This window comes from Tenebrio molitor, chromosome 8 (assembly GCF_963966145.1).
Source record: "Tenebrio molitor chromosome 8, icTenMoli1.1, whole genome shotgun sequence".
Taxonomy (NCBI): domain Eukaryota; kingdom Metazoa; phylum Arthropoda; class Insecta; order Coleoptera; family Tenebrionidae; genus Tenebrio; species Tenebrio molitor.
This window is the reverse complement of record NC_091053.1, coordinates 15,458,941-15,473,339: the sequence shown is the minus strand read 5'-3', so window position 1 is coordinate 15,473,339 and position 14,399 is coordinate 15,458,941. Positions and strand designations below refer to the sequence as shown.

The window sequence follows — 14,399 nt, the reverse complement described above, 5'->3', positions numbered from 1 at the left end:
ATAAAAAAAGTTACTAAACGTCATACAAAATGGAACAGCAACCATCTTTTTATATAATAAATTTCAGAATAAAATTTGGTTTTAGTTTTAAACCTGGCGTTTTCTTAAAACCCTCTATACATATATCTCAATATTTCTGGTCATCTTGGTTAAAATGTACAGGCTAGGGGTGTCCACATCTTTGATTTGAAAAAACCTCTTCCACAAAATCCCTACAATGCATCTCCACTCTGCAGTCCCTCATCATATCCAGTAAACGCGTAAACGCTTGTTGCAAATCTTTAAACACTTCCTCTACCTTGAAATCTTCTATTTCTGGATGATCCCCACACTAGATGATCAAACTCACTGAAAGATCATAATGTAGCAAATACACTTTGCAATTCTCTAATTGTTGAGATACTTGTTGTCTTGGTACTTACACCACTGAATTTCTCAAGTACTTCATGTGGTTGACTTTTGCTCCACACATTAAAATGTTTAATTCCATAATGACACAATGTGTATTAAAAAGTTTAGGGGATGCAATTCTTCAATAAGCATGATCTGTTTGAAGAAGCATCCACTGGCGACAGTTTGCTACAAATTAAACTAATTCATTAGCGTTATTTGAAGTCATTTGTACATCACTGAAGGTTTATTCAAATTGAGTGGTAACTGGTAATTGTGTAAACAAATTTGTGATTTGTAGTGTAATGTAAAAAATGGGAATGTGAGTACTTTGGTGGTAGTTTTCTGTCATTTTTCGATTTTTTGTGGACGTGCTTGTGAGTCGACAATAAACGGGTACGTGGTTTGAGACATCCTTTAGGGACGCTCCACAATGATGGAGTGACAAAGGGCTGCAACCGGGAAGTGTTGGGGGTTGTGGTGCTGAGAAAAAAATAAATAACGCACCTCGAAGTTCCAAGAAACAATTTGGAAAGTCTCGAGCCGGCCATATCACGTTGTAGAGAAGATAAGATTTTGCCATCGTATCAATATCCTCGAAAATTTGAGGTTAGGACGACTTTCTCGCCATCTGTTGGTTACACGGGACTTGGATGACTAAAGATCTATAAAAGGTGTGTAAAATTGTTTTTAGAAATCGAGAAAAGGGCCAAATCGTTGCGTAAGTATTTGCGATAGTTAGCCAAGACGTGTTCCTAACGTAATTCGTCAAAATTCGTCTTTCCCGTCGATTATATTCTGTGAAATTCCAGGGAGAGACTGTCACTTGAGTGACCTTTAAATTCGGCCCAAAACACATTTTTGCGCATTTTCGACAACTACAATCGCCAATTTGAGTGTTCACTAGACGCCAGCCGCCAGTTCTCGCCGAGAAAAACGACCGGGAAGGGGTGCACGCACCCCTTGAGGCGATGTGGGTAGCTACCCCATCTTTCCAAAATGCGAGCATCGCGGTGCGGGATCGAGCCACCCTCAACTTGCAAAAGCCCCCTTAGTTGCGATTTAACCAAATTCCGTCCGAGATTCAGCCTTGACGTTGATTTTTGACCAAACATATGCACATGCCCTGGTGCAAAACTGTCATCACCTGTCCACATGTTTCATCCCTCGTTCGACACCCCTCGCAAGTTGAATTCGGCAAAACAGGAGTCAGGGGGCAAGTGTGCAAACCTGGGGCGAGTACAGGCGTCTAGAACAGCTCATGTCAAAAAACCCATTTGATGAGGGTGGAAAAACAAACCCCTCTGTCAAAATTGGTGTGCATTTTCGCAAGAGCGCTCGTATGTCAACACCCCATCCATGTGGGGTGCGCAATTCACTGTTGCGTTGTAGCACAGGGGGTGGAATTAGAGGTTAGTGAGTATGTGTTGTTTCAGTTGGAAAGACAAGATGACAGGCAAGTGGCACAAGAACAAGACAAAGAAACAGGTGGAAACGAGTCTAGGGAAGGCCCCCAAGGACGCGGAGAAAGGGCCAGACTTGTCCCACCTTCGAAAGCCCATCTCAACTAGTGTTTTTGGTCTTAAGCAGGTGTTGTCGCTGTTCCAGACAGCCACAAACGAGGTAGATGTCACAGTTGACGAGGGGCGGTGAATTAGTTCATCAATGGATGTGTTCCAGGTGCAGGAGTACATCACGTACGAGTGTGACGTCCTGTATGAGTGCCGGATGTGTCGGACCATATACAGAAGTCTGGCGAATTTTATTCTACACAAGAGGAATTATTGTCGTGAGAAATACATTCCAGGGGGCGACAGCAGCGAGGTACGTGAGTCTGAGACGTTTGTGGGTGTTTTAAGTGGATTTTTCTTGTAGGGTGGAGGGTTTGTTGTGAACGATGAAGTGAAAGCATCTGATGAAGACTCCAGGTGTCCAACCCCCATAGAAAAGCCTGGAGATGACGCTTCCACCAGCGAATCTGCTCTAGATGGGTCGAAGAGTCCGAAAAAGACTCTCCTTCCGATCATCGACAAGCTGCTCAAGAAGCAGAAGATAAGAATCCTTGCCAAAAACACTTTGAATGAAGATTTGTCAAGCAAGGCGGAGAATTCCGACGACGACGTCGTTTTCGTGTCAGAGGAGAGTAACGTGGTCCTGCAGAAGATCGACACTTCGGAGGTGGCGATGTTCCAGACGTCGGTACAAGGCCCCCCGGATGACACCCCCGGTTTTATGAAATCTGAGGTGCGTTTTAAATCGATTCAAATTAGGCGCCAGTCGCCATTTTGTTGTTGTCGCGAGTCGTACCGTCCATCGTAACTGTGTCTAATTTTGACAGGTGATGGAAATCCACGGAATCTTCGAGAACAACGAAGTCGTGCTCGGCACCAACGGCAAAGTTTGCACCTTCGAGACGAACAAAGCGATCTCCAAACCCAACATCCCCAAGCAGGACCTGGTTTGCACCGAGTGCAATTTCACTTTCTCCACCGAGAAGACGCTGACGCACCACATCAAGTACAAACACAACAAGACCTGCACGGTTTTCCCTTGTCCCGATTGCAAAGAGACCTTCTCGAACGCGTGGAGCGTGTACCGCCACCTGTACAAGGTCCACCGCAGGACCTCCTCGCAAGTGAGGCGCATGCGAGCGCTAGTCCACTCGAGCGGCATCCGCAAGGACCAGGAGCCCGAGAAGAAGAAGCGCAAACTGGCGGAAGTCGACGAGAACGAGGAGAACGAGTGGATGAACAACTTCGAGGGCGACAAGGACCTGCAGATGTGCGGCGGCTGCGGCAAACGATTCGAACGGAAGGCGGCGCTCCACTCGCACTCGCAGATGTGCACGAAACGAATCGCGGTCTGCAACACCATCAAGAACAAGGGCAAAGCCGAGACCAAGCCGAAGGAGAAAGTGGAGAAGGTGAAGGAGTTGAAAGGGGCGGCGAAAAGGAAACCGAGCGCGGTGACCATCCATAAGGTGACCGTCGACAACATGTGCAAAGAAGAGAGCGACGAGAAAATCGAAGAGAATGATCCGCTGATGATCAAGAGTGAAGATTCGGACGCGAAACCCGCGACTGTCAGACCGTTCGTGTCTGACATTACGATCACGAAAGACGCGGAGAGTAGGCCAGAGGAGACGAAGATACTACCGGAGATTGAGATCTTCACGATTTCGGACGACTCCAACGAGGGTGAAAACGAAGGGAAGAAATCTCCGAAGAGTGATTCGTGCGAGCTTCACCCCAAGTCGATGGACGTGCCGGAGGAGTACAAAGAGTACCTGAACGACGAAGCCGACCACTGCTTCTTAGTCAAAGCGCTGTCCTACATTGACAAAAACGAGTTGAAATGTATTCCCTGCGAAACCGCCTATTTGTCCGTCTACAGACTGTTACGTCACATGTCCTTGCACTTCTCTTGGTTCAGGTTCCAATGCAGCAAATGTTCGTACATGTCGTTCAACAAGTACGACTGCACGACTCACGCTTACGATCACCACAGCACCCCCAACAACTTGATGGAGAGTACAGTGTTGCCAATCCCCAAGTGGAAGGTGCTCTGTGCTTCCCACGATTTCACAGAGCTGACCGCTGTCGACAGTAGTTCGTCAGACGACAATCAAGTGGATTCGAACAATCAAGTTATGCCGCGTCTGGAGGCCATACAAGAGGAGAGTGTTTCAGAGAATGGCGTCCAAAACGAAGAGACCATACTGGTGGAAGACGACGAAATGCCGGACATTTGCACGGAAAGTGTTCCGTTCCCGGACACTGTGATCCTCTCGGATGATGACCACACGAATAATAAGTTTAAAGCGGGGCCCTCCAAGATTAACAACAGACCGATCCGGAACAGGACTAAGAGCGTCAAAACTGTTCAAAACGATTTTATTTATGATCTGGCTAAAGTATTGAAGCTGAACGATAATTCAATCAAAAGCAAAGTGAAGAGAAGTTTTAAGTAATTGGTGGGTGAGGTGCGCAAGAAGGTTTTGTTCAAGTGGTTGTGTCGAAAAACTAAAATAAATGTATGCTGCTAAGTTTTACGTGTTTAATGAATGTACCATGGATGTTCTGTTAAATGTATGGGATTCCCCCAGAAATGTTGCAAATTTCGAGTTAAATTATAATACAGAAATTTTGAAACGAAAGCTTGGATGATTTGCTGAAAAATCCCGTTTTAATAAAATAAAGAGTTAAGGGTCGTCGGGAGTATTTATTTGACAGTAGTTCAAATGTCATAGTTTATGTTACATTGCCAACCACACAAAGCAAACTATTCCCGTCAGAGATAACGTTCCCGTAAACTATTCTTATCCTGCGGCTGTCACACCCTTCGTGTCTGACATTACGCTCACGAAAGACGCGGAGAGTAGACAAAGATACTACCGCAGATTGAGATCTTCACGATTTCGGACGACTCCAACGAGGGTGAAAATAAAGGGAAGAGATCTCCCAAGAGTGATTCCCTGCGAAACCTTCTAATTGTCCGTATGCACTGTCATGTCCTTGTACTTACTTCTCTGACAGTGTTGCCACTTCCGAAATGGAAGCTGCTCTGTGCTTCCCACGATTTCGTAGAGCTGATCGCTATCGACAGTAGTTCGTTTGGTGACAATTAAATGGATTCAAACAGTTAAATTACGCCGCGTCGGGAGGAGAATTTTAAATGAAGAGTAAAATAATGATAGACATTCCTAACCGAAACTTGGACGATTTGCAGCAAAATTTCGTTGAAATAAAATGTAAAGGGATGCAAGGAACACATATTTGACAGTAGTTTAAATGTCGTAGTTCCTTATGTCAACCACACCACACAAAACAAACTACTCTTAATCAATAATAACAATCAAAGTTATCGATGAGTGAACTAGTGGATTAGTGCCAAAAGTAATTACAGTTAATTGAAGAAAAAATGTCGGCGGCGATGTTAACAGCAGACTGGTTCCTCTTAGGCCGCGACCTGTACTTCAGGTTTTGAGGTTAGAAAATCTCCTGGCTTTTGTTTATCATTACTTTGCAGAAAATTCGAGATTTATACGATGGGGTGGCACCAAGACATCAATCTGGAGAATTTCATTGCGACGTCCGCCCCCTACGGGGGCCCGATCGCGATAAGACGCGACGAGCAGAAATTCATCAAAGTGCAAGGACCAGGCCAACCAATAATCTCAATATTTTCGGGCTCAGGCAAACAAATAACGTCATTTAAGGTACGACGACCACATCGCTCAATTTTATACTGATGGTAGATTTCAGTGGACCAAAAGACCCATCGTGTGTATGGGGTGGTCAAACGATGAGAAACTCATTTGTGTGCAAGAGGACGGCATGGTGGTCCTGCACGACATTTTCGGCAAATATTTGCACACTTTCAGCGTAATACAGAAGATCCAAGACGTGAAAGTGATAGACGCGAGGATTTTTACTAGTCCTCAGAATCGAACCGGTGTTGCTGTGATGACGTCAAACTTCAAAATATTCCTAATTAATAACATCCAAGAACCTAAGACTCGACAATTATCAGAGTTGATTAGTGAGTGGTCAGTGTCAAGTTTCGTAAAAATTGTCTCGAATTTTTAGAGTCCAATCTGCACCCTACCAGTTGGGTGGTGATATCTGACGACCCCCACACCGAGGTGTTAATCGCAAGAGAAAAAGAACTCTTCAGATTGAAACAAGACGAGCATCACACCGGCACGATGGTAAAAACAAGTGTGCCAACGTGACGTGATGATCATTCTATATTTCAGTTTGAGCCTGACATAAGCAACAACTACTCCTCCATTTTGGAAATGGCGGTGTCTTTCAACGCCCGTCACGTGGCCCTCTTCACAGATTCCGGCTATTTGTGGTTGGGTTCGTCGAATTTACGCACCAAATATTGCGAAATCGACACCAACGTCATCCACAAACCTAAACAGTTGGTCTGGTGCGGGAACGAGTCCGTTGTGGCCTACTGGGAAAGGGACAACACTCTCTTGATAGTTGGCAAGCATGGACAAAAGATGGTGTACACTTACGACGGTTCGGTCCAACTCACTGCGGAGATAGACGGCGTGCGCATCTTGTCCAACACTCAGCACGAACTCTTGCAGAAGGTGCCCGACGTGGTCCAGAAAATATTCAGGATCAACAGCACGGACCCCGGGAGTTTTCTCTTGGAAGCGTCGAAACACTATCAAGTAGGTCTGGACTGTCAATTTTGAACAGAAAGTAACCAACGTTGCCAACTTAAAGATACTAAAGTTACTAGTTCAAGATGGATGATTTAATGTCAAATGGTTTTGCAGAAACGGAGCCACAGAGCAAACGAGTATATTTGCTTGGTGAAGCAAGATCTCGCCAAGGCTGTGGACCAATGTATCGATGCTGTCGGGTACGAGTTTGACACAGAAGTTCAAAAAATGCTAATAAGGGTGAGCGGGTTGTGTGGATTGGGCGAGCGTAAGACTTAAGTGAATTGTTTTAGGCAGCACAGTTTGGCAAATGCTTCATCGCCAACATGAACTCGGACAAATACGTCAACATAATCCGACTTTTGCGAGTTTTAAACGCCGTCAGAGAGTCCAAAATAGGAATTCCGCTTACCTTTACTCAGTATCCTTTTTGTACAGAAGTGATGGGTCTGTTAGTCGTTCAGTTCTTTCCTCAACACTGTCAGACTGCAACACTTGAGCCAGAAGGTCCTGTTGGATCGCCTCATTACTAGGAAAGAATACTTCCTGGCTTTGCAAATCGCCAAGTACTTGAAGATGCCAGAGGAAGAGGGCAGCAGTCACATCCTGGTCCACTGGGCCAAGTACAAGGTGAGCCAGTCGCACCTTGAAGAAGAGACTGTGGCCCGAGAGATCGCCGAGAAGCTGGGATACACCCCTGGGATCTCGTACAGCGAGATCGCGAGCACCGCGTCGCAGTTCGGCCGCAGAAAACTCGCCATTAAACTGTTGGACTACGAGTCCAAGGCGAGCGAGCAGGTCAAGTTGTTGCTGGAACTGACGGAAGACACGCCAGCTCTGATCAAGGCGATCGAGAGTGGAGACACCGATCTGGTGTACATGGTGATCTTGAAACTGCGCGAGAAGATGGCGCTCGGCGACTTCAAAATGACGATACGGAGCTTCCCGGTGGCGCAATCCCTCTACATAAAGTACTGCAAAGAGCACAACACCCAAGCGCTCAACGAAATCTACATCCAAGAGGACGACTTCAGCGCCCTCGCGCAAACCTCCATCATGGAGAGCCTGGACGACAAGGTGAGTCGATCTGGGGATTTGTGCGAGGAGGTTGGTAACGATTGTCCCTAGAAATCGCACGTCAGAGATTCCCTGCTGACGGCGGCGTCGGACGCGTACAAAAAGGGCCGCAAGGACTTGTACGCCTCCATCTGCGATGACTACTTGAAGCTGTTACGGTTCCAAAGACAACAAGCCGAAAAATACGGTGAAAACAAAATAGTCGGCAAGTCTGTTCACGAGACCTGTCTGTTGCTCTTGAAGAGCAACGACGTCAAGTTGGCGGAGAAGTTCAAGAATGACTTCAAAATCCCGGACAAGAGGTACTGGTGGTTAAGAATACAGAGTTTGGCGCACTTGGAGGACTGGGTCGAGCTGGAGAAGTTCTCCAAGGCGAGGAAGTCGCCGATCGGGTACGCCCCGTTCGTCGACATCTGTCTCGACAAACACAACGTAGCGGAGGCCAAGAAGTATCTACCGAAAGTGAGCGACGACTTGAAAGTGAAATACTACATCAAAGCGGAGTAGGGACTTTTGCGTTGCCAACCTGAACAAATCATGACGTTTTGTTTGCAGGTGTTTGGACGACGCGGCGAAGATCGCCTTCGAACAGAAGGACCTCCAGAGCTTGCTCTACGTGCAGAGCAAGTGTCCGTCGCAGTCGAGTCTCTCGGAAAAAGTGAATTCTTTCATAATGCAACTAGATAATAGAAAATGACTGTATTACCCACTCCTGTTATTATTATTGTTTCGTATCTAATTATATTTTTCGATGTTGCCCACGTGTTTGATTCAAGTTTTTTTCCTGTGTGATTAGATAAACCAAACACAAATCACTTGAGCCACTTGAACGTAGTACGAAGTAGTAAGTCATGGCAGGTGAGTTTGAAATTTTTTTGTGCTGATGTAGAGTGACTGGAGACTTTTCTAGAGCCTTGCGGTTTCAGACCGCCGCAGAAATCGACACGTCAAGGTCACGTGTCCCCTTGTCTTGTCATTCATCCAGTGTCGAAACACCCCAATCGCCCCCGCCCCTATCCCGTTTGTGTACCGCCAGAGTGCTCCCCTCACATCGCCTTCCGTCCGATCCATCCGTCCACTAACGACGTCAAAAGGGGTAAGTTTAGACAACTGGAAAAGGGCGATATTAGGAACTCATTATAAAATAAGCCGATTGCTCCTTATAATAGTTAATGGCTTGTCCCTACAGATGTCGTAAATAATATTTAATTTCGGTCTGTTGGGCATGGTCCCAAGCGTTCCAACCCTCATAAAATTATTAGTATCTGTATAAGGACCCGCATAAGTCGTTCCCAATATGTATACTATACTGGTTTTGTCGAAATGACCATCAACTTTTTCCGTGGTTCATTCTTTGTTTGGATCAGATAAAATCTCGTAATGATTACAAACAATATAAATGTGTGTTATCTGTGGATGTTTTTGCAAATATTTTTACGGGTAAATATGGAGTGTAGTAAATCGGTACTCGAGCTACGGCACCAATCTCGTGGATTGATCCGTTCTGCAAGTCAACGTCGGATTAGTTCGAATATGACGTAATTTCCTGCAATTCCACTTGAAAAAATATCTACAATTCGTGATAATGAAAACGTGATTTTTGCAAGTTGGCATGAAACGTGACACTACAAATTAATTGATGAATGAATGATTTATGATTTGTTGTTATTTATATTTTTGGCGCTGTCGAGGTGATTCATTATCGACCAATATTCAAACAGTAATATTTTTTGACCCGTTTCTTCAAAAAACACGAATTTAGCGTTGTAATCATCGAAGAATTGTCACGTCGTGATCTAGGTACAAGGGATATTTTGCCTTTATTTTGACATTTTTAGAGTCCTCTTGTATATCTACAATTCCGTCACTTTCAGGCTACTACTGGGCGGACACATTTTCCTGCGGCGGCGTCCCATCCACCGCCCTCTCCGGGGGTGAAGACGTCGACGGCCACCAAATCTACGTCGGCAGAGCCTTATTCAAAAACGACTGGATCCCCGCCAAAGTCATCCCCGGGAGAAATGTAGCGTACGTCTCTCATGGAGGCAAAGAATACTCTGTGGATCGCTTCCAGGTGATTTTTCAAATTTCCTCCTCTTTCGATTAGTTTTCCTTCTAATGTGACGTATTTTTTTTTCTATATTGTTATTATTATCTTCTGTGAAGGTTTTATGCGAGCAACGTTTCGACTGGGTCGCCGGTCGTCACGACGACATCCCGGAAGGAGCGGTAGAAGGGGGGCGGACTTGCGACGGGGACCCCTTGTACATCGGGAGGGTGCAACACAAAGGGTCGCACACTGTGGGCAAGGTATTTCGTTGAATGTCGACTCTCGGGGAAATTATCACGATCTTTCAGATCCACCCTAGGTACAAGAAGTGTTTCATCCCGTTCGATGGCAAGGAGTTAGGTTTTGAGGAATACGAGATTCTGATTCTTCGACCGTGAAGGTTGAAGCGGGCCCCATCGCTGTAATATTTAAGTCATATATTTTATTTTTTATGGTATTTTGAAAGTGAATAAACGATTATAATGGCAATAATAATAATAAACAACAATTTTGAGATTGAAAAATTACGCAATAATAATAACAAATATGTCCGCTGAATTGCAAAAGCCATTAGGTCTAATTCGACGACAAGTCCGATGGACGGCAGGACCGAACGCCAGGAATTGACAGCCTCACCGAAGAACTGTTTTGAAAACTTTTATTTTATTTTAACAGTGATAATCTTACTTTACGTGTTATATTTACAATGATAACAAAAGGTTGATAAAGAGACTTACGAAGATTTATGTGTTAACATTTCGCAAAACACTATTAGTGTTTCTAGAACGAGGCAATGGAAGGTAAGTTGGGACCCAAAATACTTTAAATCTCACCAAAATGGGTGTTTTTCTAGAACGTTACGGTTTCAAATCGGAGTTTCCACCCTCCGCACCAGCTCCTCATCTTGCCGCGTTGAGTTACCCCATCCAACCACCTCACCCCTCAAATATGTATCCACCGTTGCACCCTCCTAACAACAACGCGACTCATTTCCATACACCCAACAGTCAAGGTAAGAAAAGAAGTACACTTTTAGCCCCATCGTAATGGAATCGTGTGGTGGGTGACGTGATTGGCAAACAATTGCAACACTGATAAGAATTGCAAAAAATCAACAGCGGCAGGCTTGCGAAATCACAAAATATAACGACATAGTTTTCAAAACGTGCAATTTAGATTTTTGAAAATTTCAGATTTTTTGTTGTCAAAACTTTCATCAACTTAACATAGCAGGCTTGTTTCGCGAGAAATGTCAAACAAAAATCAATACTACCAACGTTATTGTCGCGTTCCCAAACCTGTCAATTTCAATCATTTTTCCAGGATATCGATGGGTCGACAGCTCCGTCGCCTACGGCACCGTCCCCCCTAACGCCCTCCATGGTGGAAGGGACGCCGACGGGCACCCAATTTTCGTGGGTCGAGCGTACCACGAGGGCGACCTCATCCCCGCCAAGGTAATCCCGGGGAAGAACGCCGCCTACGTGGCCCACAACGGTGAAGAACATCAAGTCGAGGAGTACCAAGTCAGTACCGCTTAGTTTGTTTCGCACTTATCGCGACAGTCTCGTGTTCAGATCCTGTGCAAGCAGCAGTTCGATTGGGTGCCTTGCCACGCCGGTCACCTGCCCCCGGGGGCCATCCAAGGGGGCCACACCAGCGACGGCGAAGTCCTCTACATCGGACGCGTGTTCCATGAGGGTGCGCAAACAATCGGGAAGGTTCGTCTCGCCGATCGAATCCGACCCCACCCGAACGTTCTCTTGTTTCAGATACACCCCAGTCATGGCGTTTGCTACATACCGTTCGACGGACAAGAAATCGCCTGTCCCGAGTACGAAACCTTGGTCCTTAGAGTATAGTCAGTCACACTTAACGATTGCAATTAAAAACAAACAAATACACACTAGATGGTAGTAGAAATGTTGACGTCTTGTACGCTCATGTCGCTCTCCTTCATCGTGCTGTTGGTCATGTCGGCGTCCTCGTCCTCTTCCTCTTCCCCTTCCATCTCGTACAGCCGCACCTTCCTCCTGTTCTCTGCAAGTACGATCCCCACTTTCCTGCTGCCCGAGACCGCAAACTCCGCCCCCACCATCCCGTCCACGCTTTTCAACAGCTTGGGTACCAATCCGGAACCGTTGATCGTGACGACGTCGGTGAAAATCCCCCCGTAGACTCCGCCCACATCTGTAAATTTCTCAAGGGCACTACCTAGCTGCACCTGTCCCAAAACTGTCCCTTTCGACGGTGTCTTGTCCTGCAACAGCACCGTGAGCACCGTGCTCGAGTACAGTTTGACATCCAGGACGCGATAGTTGTCGTCGAGAGTCTCCAGGGGGAAGCACAGGCGGGCACACTTGACCTCGCAGTCGTTCCGAGGGAGTTGCATCTGGAGCAACAGCACCGATTCAGGCGGTTCGAGGAACGCCGACAGTATAGCGTCTTTGTTGACGTTGATTTGTGACGTTCTCAAGGTCGCGGCGCCATATTGGAAACAGTCGAAAACGTGCACCATTTCGAATTGTGCGGTGATGGCGTCTTTGGGGGCTGCGAATATGGTCTCGATCGATGTCTTCAGATGTTTGTATTGCTGGATCAGCGACATCTCTTCGAAATGTTTCAAGATGCTCGGGTGGTTTTGCACGCACTGGTCGAGCGCCAGGAAGTGGCTCCATTCGTTGCCCGACATGTCCGGTTGGATTGTTAAGTTGCTGTCGCTCAAGTATTGTCCCAGTCTTTCCATTATGAAACCGTTCTGTTTTGAGTTTTTACCGATGCGGTCGAAATTCTGCAGAAATTCAGTTATGTAGGCGAGGTCCTGTTGGGTCATTTTGGGAATTTCGTTCGGGATTTGCTCGTCCAGGACGTGCATTATGGCCGTGTACAACCATCGGAAGAACGCTTTGTAGTTGATGATGGAATGATTGATTATCTGTTGCATCTCACCACCCTTAATCAAAAACGCCCCATTCGACAAGATGGCCTCGCTGATGACTTTTTCTTGAAGACCCAGCACCTGCGAAACTTCATTTGAAAAAAAAAAATCTTCAACAATTCGTTCGCAACGTGTTCAGAAACCACAAGGCCACTTGTGTCATTACAAATTTCCCCGTTAACATTTTGAACATTCTGCGAATAAACACTCGACACATAACAATTCTGCAAATGCGTCTGGCGCGAAATTCAAATTGTCTCGTTCACCTTGAATCTGTGCTCCAGCCGGGCCATCCCCCTCAACTCGGCGAGATAATAAGTGATGTTCTGTCCGAATTTCATCACGTACTTCAGCACCAGCTTCTGTATGTTGGCGTAGCTCATCTCGATCGTCTGTCCGAACTTCTCCAGGCCTTTCTTGGTCAGGTCGTGTATCAAAAATTCCTTCATCTCGTCAGAGCAAATTCCGAACGTGAGCAGATCGAGGAAATCCGCCGTGACGCCCCCTTCCGGCACCCTGCTGGCATATTTGGACAGTTTCATGTCCATCTCAAGCAGGATGCTCTCCCAAGACTCGGTGATGGTGGTGATGGTGCTCGAGAGGTAATTCACCAGAGAGGCCAGTTTGATGTGTTTGAGGGCGACGGCGAACAACTCGTTCGAGTGCGATTTGAAAATGTCCGAATTGAAGCAGACCAGTTTGACGTTGTTGTCGGCGTCTCGCACCGTGACGAAGCTTTTGTCCAGGTCTTCGGTCAGGTGGATGCTTTGTATCGAGCACGAAGTGTTCAGATAAGAGTTTAGATCGAGAGTAGCGCACGGGAAACAACCGAATACTCTGACGTGGACGATTCCGTCAGAAGTGCCGATTAATAACAGATTCAGATCGTTCTGTTCTAGCAACAGATTAGATTTTTGGTTGTCTTCGCTGGAGGAGTCAAAGTGTTGGGATGGGGGCTCTGGGAGAAAATTCGATGACAGATCCTGGAAATCGCAAATTACAAAATACACCCACACAACTATGAAACCAATAATTACAGTGTATTTCATAAACTGGCCTTGCTTGTTTTCTTCATCCACTGTTGCAAGTTTTTCTTTGACAAAAACTTTGTCTCGCATCCACTTAATAAAAGAAATGTCACTTTTTGTTTCTATAGAGTGAAGAATGCTTTTATTTTCAACCTTGACAAGTATAATCTGACCTGAAAGTAATAGTTTAGCAACCAGTTCATAAAAAATGAGTTATCTTCTACCAGAACTGTATCCTATAGCTATTATTTTTCCATCTGGCCTCCAAGCTATTGCTTTGACACTTAGACCATCTTTTGGGGCGTTAAGACTCCAAGCTTTCGTCCACGTGAGACGGTGTAAGGCTACTTCTCCTAAAAAACAATAAATGGGTTCGAGTTGTGGCTCATGTGGTGGCAAAACCTTTGACGTTGGCCAAGGCGACGAGGTCCATGCGGTCACTCCACACCATCAATACAATCTCACTGGCTACATTTCGTTCCTCTAACTGTTTTATTGCTTGAATTGTCGACATTTTCTTAATTCTGGAATTCGGCAAAATTTTATTTGAAATTGTGAGGTTAAAAATGCCGAAGCATGTATACCAACCTTGTGATATCTTTATTGGCCTTAATTTTAAAGAATCAAGACAAATTACAATTGAACTAGTACTTACTGTTACTTACTCTAGAATTACATTGCAATTATTGATCAATATAACATCTACCACAATTTGCTTTGTTTTAAAAAAAT

At 45.6% G+C, this 14,399-nt stretch overlaps 4 protein-coding genes across 6 annotated transcripts; 3 read left to right on the top strand and 1 right to left on the bottom strand.

The window, feature by feature from the left end:
- Window positions 1-453: 453 nt before the first annotated feature.
- LOC138136243 (zinc finger protein 800) lies at window positions 454-4,600 on the top strand. 2 transcript variants are annotated; one of them, XM_069055332.1, is made up of 5 exons: window positions 454-1,111; window positions 1,827-2,013; window positions 2,071-2,214; window positions 2,266-2,634; window positions 2,729-4,600. In XM_069055332.1, exons 2-5 carry the CDS (start codon window positions 1,840-1,842, stop codon window positions 4,358-4,360), a joined length of 2,319 nt encoding a protein of 772 aa, XP_068911433.1. In that variant the 5' UTR covers window positions 454-1,111; window positions 1,827-1,839; the 3' UTR covers window positions 4,361-4,600. The 2 variants fall into 2 exon arrangements, with proteins under 2 accessions (XP_068911433.1, XP_068911432.1); XM_069055331.1 differs by having other exon boundaries at window positions 455-1,064.
- A 586-nt stretch (window positions 4,601-5,186) lies between these two features.
- Window positions 5,187-8,408, top strand: LOC138136242 (vacuolar protein sorting-associated protein 16 homolog). The gene is made up of 10 exons (XM_069055329.1): window positions 5,187-5,369; window positions 5,419-5,608; window positions 5,655-5,931; window positions 5,979-6,100; window positions 6,149-6,580; window positions 6,689-6,814; window positions 6,868-6,995; window positions 7,060-7,651; window positions 7,703-8,154; window positions 8,207-8,408. The coding sequence occupies exons 1-10, from the start codon at window positions 5,311-5,313 to the stop codon at window positions 8,346-8,348; spliced, it is 2,520 nt and encodes an 839-aa protein (XP_068911430.1). The 5' UTR covers window positions 5,187-5,310; the 3' UTR covers window positions 8,349-8,408.
- Window positions 8,409-8,487: 79 nt separating this feature from the next.
- LOC138137076 (uncharacterized) lies at window positions 8,488-11,624 on the top strand. Its single transcript, XM_069056365.1, has 9 exons — window positions 8,488-8,509; window positions 8,562-8,747; window positions 9,526-9,725; window positions 9,818-9,961; window positions 10,010-10,061; window positions 10,507-10,713; window positions 11,025-11,227; window positions 11,279-11,422; window positions 11,474-11,624. The coding sequence occupies exons 1-9, from the start codon at window positions 8,503-8,505 to the stop codon at window positions 11,561-11,563; spliced, it is 1,233 nt and encodes a 410-aa protein (XP_068912466.1). The 5' UTR covers window positions 8,488-8,502; the 3' UTR covers window positions 11,564-11,624.
- On the bottom strand, window positions 10,343-14,384 carry APC4 (anaphase-promoting complex subunit 4). 2 transcript variants are annotated; one of them, XM_069055333.1, is made up of 5 exons: window positions 14,256-14,384; window positions 14,070-14,191; window positions 13,892-14,020; window positions 12,906-13,840; window positions 10,343-12,720 (listed from the first exon to the last, which is right to left on the bottom strand). In XM_069055333.1, the coding sequence occupies exons 2-5, from the start codon at window positions 14,179-14,181 to the stop codon at window positions 11,608-11,610; spliced, it is 2,289 nt and encodes a 762-aa protein (XP_068911434.1). In that variant the 5' UTR covers window positions 14,182-14,191; window positions 14,256-14,384; the 3' UTR covers window positions 10,343-11,607. The 2 variants fall into 2 exon arrangements, with proteins under 2 accessions (XP_068911434.1, XP_068911435.1); XM_069055334.1 differs by lacking the exon at window positions 14,256-14,384 and having other exon boundaries at window positions 12,906-13,622; window positions 13,677-13,840; window positions 14,070-14,243.
- Window positions 14,385-14,399: the final 15 nt, after the last annotated feature.